This window comes from Hipposideros armiger, unplaced genomic scaffold, assembly GCF_001890085.2.
Source record: "Hipposideros armiger isolate ML-2016 unplaced genomic scaffold, ASM189008v1 scaffold_14, whole genome shotgun sequence".
Taxonomy (NCBI): domain Eukaryota; kingdom Metazoa; phylum Chordata; class Mammalia; order Chiroptera; family Hipposideridae; genus Hipposideros; species Hipposideros armiger.
Genome location: NW_017731364.1, coordinates 2,475,525 through 2,480,440, shown reverse-complemented (window position 1 = coordinate 2,480,440; position 4,916 = coordinate 2,475,525). Strand labels below are relative to the sequence as shown.

At 42.2% G+C, this 4,916-nt stretch overlaps 1 protein-coding gene across 1 annotated transcript; it reads right to left on the bottom strand.

Moving 5' to 3' along the window:
* Nucleotides 1-2,877: 2,877 nt before the first annotated feature.
* LINC02054 (long intergenic non-protein coding RNA 2054) lies at nucleotides 2,878-4,581 on the bottom strand. The gene is given in 3 exon segments (XM_019667845.1): nucleotides 2,878-2,894; nucleotides 4,184-4,379; nucleotides 4,381-4,581. Coding segments are annotated over 3 exon segments (414 nt in total).
* Nucleotides 4,582-4,916: the final 335 nt, after the last annotated feature.

Below are 4,916 nucleotides of genomic sequence, written 5' to 3'. Positions count from 1 at the left end.
TGTGCTGATCACATTGTAAGGTATATAAATGTAGAATCACTATGTTATACACCTGAAACTAATATAATATTGCATGTCAACTATACTTTATTTTTAAAATTTATTAAATACTTACAAAAGTTAAAAGAGGGAGAGAGAAAGATGTGGAAAATAAATTCTGAAGTTCCAATTTCCTTCTAATAGGTGTTCCAGAAGAAGAAAATAAAACAGAGGGAATTTTTAAAGAAATGCTAAAGCTACAAAATAGAATAGAAAATAATATGATACTGTGTTCCCACCAATCAGTACTGAAAATTTATAATGCTTTACCAGATGTGCTTTAAGTAATATTTTTAAAGAAACAAAACCAGAAATAAAGCTAATGGCATTTAAGAATCCAATCTCCCTTCCTCTCCTTTTTCCTTAGGGCAGCAACCAACAGCATGGATTTGTGTATATCTTTCCACACATATATTTTTTTCATATATACATATATATACACACATATATATATACATATATATTTGATGTGGATTATATAACATATGTGATGCTTTTGCATGTGGCTTTAAATTTTACTTAAGTAATAACATACTGTACATAGGGTTCTGCAACTCGCTATTGTCACTCAGCAGGATAAGTTTTATCTTTCTCCACACTTATGGAGAGAGGGCCAGTTAATTTCTCTGGACTGTTGTAGAATATTTCATTATCTTACTGACTATGCCACATTTTTATACAATACTTTATAGGTGGACTTATGCAGTAGTGCCACATTTTACCATCACGAAACAATGTAATAATACGTGCCTTATGCGTTTGGGTGAAAGTTTTTCCAAGTGTGTATCCAGAAGCAAAACTGCAGGGTGATAGGATATGCACATTTCCAATTTCACTAGATTCTGTCGAATTGCTCTTCAATTTATACTCCAACAAGCACTGTATGGCTGTCCCCATTTTCCCTCAACCACACCAAGACTTAATATTTTCAGACGTTTTAATTTTGCCAGTCTGATGGGTGAAAAATTATACCTTATTACAAATTTTCTTTGCATGACTCAGATTTCTAATAGTAACTTGGACCATCCTTGCATAGTCTATTGGGCATTTGGGGATCCTTTCTGTGAATTGTCTCTTTGAACGTCTTTTCTTTTATTGAGATATAATTGACATATAGTATTATATTAGTTCCAAGTGTATAACATAACGATTCAGTATATTGCAAAATGATCACCACAATATGTCTAGTTAACGTCCATCACTACACATAGTTACAAATTGTTTTTTCTTGTGATGAGAACTTTTAAGATCTGCTCTCTTAGCAACTTTCCAATAATACAATACTGTATTATTAGCTGTAATCACCATGCTGTACATTACATCCCCATGACTTAATTATTTTATAAGTGGAAGTTTGTACCTTTGACCCCTTTCATCCCTTTTACCCATCCCTGAATCCTTTCTCAATTGCATTTATACTTTTTTTATACAAAAGTTAAACATTTTTTATAAAGTCAAATTTATCCATCTGATGGGAGATATATTTTTAAAGAATGAATGAGTCTTTCTCAAACCTGAAAAATTCGAGTCCTCAGAATTGAGAGGATACTAACACTGAGTACTCAGCGGGTGAACATAATAAATGCCCATTTAAACACAATGTAGTAAAATTTCAGAATGTGATCATTTGAGGGTTCTAGGTGTTGGGTTTTGGGTTGGGGGACATGAGGCTTGTTACTTGTGCTAGCTTTTGCAGTGAGACCACAAGAGAAAGAGGGAGCTCTCTGGATACTGGGAGAAACTGGCAAAGAACCAAGAAGAACTTGCGCATTCGCAGGTCTCAATCTGTCAGTTGTGGCTGCCTCACAAATCACCAGGGACCTTGAGACATTCCTGCAAGCAGGATTCTGGAGTCTCATTAAGGGGCATGGTTGGAAGAAGTTTGTTGTTACTGTTATTTGGTTTTATTTAACACAATAATTAATAATTTAGAGTTCACAAAACATTATGATAAACCATCTGAAATTGCCATTTTTGTAGAGTAAAAAACAATTGAATGTTGGCTATTTACTAGGGTTCAACCTAATACATGATTTCATCTCATACTCTCAACTCTGTGAGATACACATTATTGTTATCAACTGTTTTTACAGGTGAGCAACCAGTGTGGCAGGGAGCTTAAGTCTGCCAATGGGGGCCTTACGACAGTTAAATGGCAGAGATCGGTGTGCCTGCTCCATCTCCGGGCCTCACTCTTGGGGCTGTACAGCCCCCATCTGAAAAAATGGGGAAAACACTTCATGCTCTTCTTTCTCCCGGAAGATTGCGCCCATCTCGGAGGTGATCTGTCTTCTAAGGAGATTAGGCTCAAGATAATCAGTGGCAAGAATGGCTTTTGCCAAGAGAACTTGGCCTGGACATTCAGACAACATGCTTCAGGCATAACATATAAGCTGGAGAAAAGTTATGTCAGGGCAAGAGTGGACTGTAAACCAGAGACGGTCAGGTGAGTGGGGTAGAAAGAGTGATTGCTGTGTGTGTCCCAGCTGCCACTGCTATGCTCAGAACCCTGAGTAACTGGTGTACTGTTTCCTTGCACTGACAGTATTCCAGGGAGGAACCCTCCCCAGCCTGGAAGACAACTCCAACAGGCCTGAGATTTTTCTGTTCATTCTTAGAATAGTGTCTGTGGTCACTCTGGGTTGCGAACAGCCTCAATTCAGAGATTACAATGCTAATGCAAGGTGTTCATCAAAAGTCTGAACTTACTTTTACCACAAATCTTTCTCTCTTCCCCCAAGCTGGACCTGCCCAGATGGAAGCCCACAGTGGGGACAGTGTAGAGGGGCGGGCTTCTTCTCTCTTTTTCCACTCAGCCTCCCCAGCCAGTTACCATGGCTACGACAGCTGCCGCTCTGTGGGAGCAGTCAGGGGAAGGGGCTGCAACAGCTGTAAGTTGACTTCAAGCTTTCTTGCCAGGCAGATGTTAAATTCTGCCTCTTTCTCATGAAGTGCTTTAATGCCGTCTCCACAGGTTCCCTACTAAGACTCTTTCCCCAAGTTCTCTGTAACCTGTGGGTGTATTTCAAGTCTAATCTTATTTCAAGCATTCACCTGAGACCCCTTCCTCAGCCTCTGGGCATTCACCTCCAGCCTTTAGCCAGTGGAGTCCCCGACACAAGGACTCCAAGACATGGAGTCCTTGCAGGCTCACTCTCTACATGTGAGAAACTCACATGCTTCCCATACCCTGAGAAAAACTCAGGAAGTACAAGCTGGTCCCAGCATAGTGGCAGCAGCCCAACCAAAGCATCTAGTGAGCCCCCTCTCACCTTCCAAATTTCCCAGGTGGGACCAGAGCCCAGGCTACCACACACCAGCTGTAGGGGTCCCACATTATGCTCTTGGAGTGGCCTCCACACACACACAGACACTCACCTTCACTAAGTCTGAGGTAAGGGAGCAGGAACTCACCCTGTCCCCAAGATGGAACTCACAGCATAGCTTTCTTCCAGGAAATCGTCCTCACAAAATCCTCCTATACCCTCTGTTTTTTCTTTTTCAGAGTACCAAAGTGGGCAAGGGGTTTCAAAAGTCTTGGGACAGATTTTGGCATTTCCTTAGAAAAAAATCTCCATAAGTGGCTTGGCATCTCAATTTCAATGTTCACATCTATGATGCATATTGGTGTCTGGTGGAAATTTTAGTTTTAAGCCCCTCGTTACATTTGTATGCATTGACTTTTTTTATGTTCATAAGTAGAGGTAACATTTTCCATTTTAAAGATGAGGAAAACTTATCTTTGAGGGATCAAAGAGGTAAGTCCAAGGCCACCCAACCAATCAGTGATGGAGCTGGGATTCTAACCAGGTCTGTCCAGCGTCACCTGGGAGGTACATGCTCACTGGCCCCAAGCCCAAGGAAATAATTTGGCTACACTGTGGGAAGTGCCCCTTCATTTAGGGCCCAGGTCCCACGTCACCACAAGAGGCTCTGGGCTACTATACAGCTGATGATAAAGGTCAGCGCCTATGGCTTGGTTCTTCCCATGCCCTCACAGGACACATTGTAGGACTTAGTTTCAGAGAGAGAGAACTGGGAGGACTTGAGTTGTGGGAGAGACCAATAATTCTACTGATCTGGCAACAACCCCATCTCAATGAGACTTTCGACTCGAAGGAGGATGCCAGGAGGGCTGACTCACCTAGTCTAACATCCAAGCCAAACACCATAAGGAAAGGGCTCAGCTCAGCCAAGACTGTCACTGCAGGAGGACAGGGAGTCTGGGCTGGGATCCCAGCCATGCCTTTGCCTTGGTGTTTTCTCAGTGTGTTTGGACCTCTTTTTCTGCGTGCTTGGCAACAAGGCATGCTGGGTCTTCAACAGGTGGTCCAGAACCACCACAGGAAGGTGTGAAGAAGGGGGAGATGGAGGAACTGACTTAGCTGGTCCTTAAAGGAGGTGGAGGATATGGCACTGGCTACCTCCCAAGATGGGCTTAGTTTGGTCCCTAGGGAGGTCCAGTCTGGTGGGCTTTTCTAACACAGGGAGTTAGTTAATAAGCCATGATCCATCCACAATAGAGTGGCCACTGAACAGCATGATGTAGAACAATTAATTATATGGGAAGGTATTTACAATATATTATTTAGTGAAGAATGTGTAGAGCAGGATCCTGTCTTTATAAAAGCAGTGTTCTTGCTATAACAAGTGCTTCTAGAGGAATGGTCTAAAAGGAGCTGTCTGAATGCTTGGCTCCATCAATCAACCGCTATCAGGTCCTGGGGTCATACCCTTCAATCAAGTGCCTATTTATCCTCAGGTTGACCCCAAGGTGTAGAGTCAGGACAGGGCCCAGCCCCTTCCACTTCCTGGGGTTAGAACACCTCACCTCCATCTCTCCTACACCTTCTCTCAGGGATCTGTTGGCCAGTCTT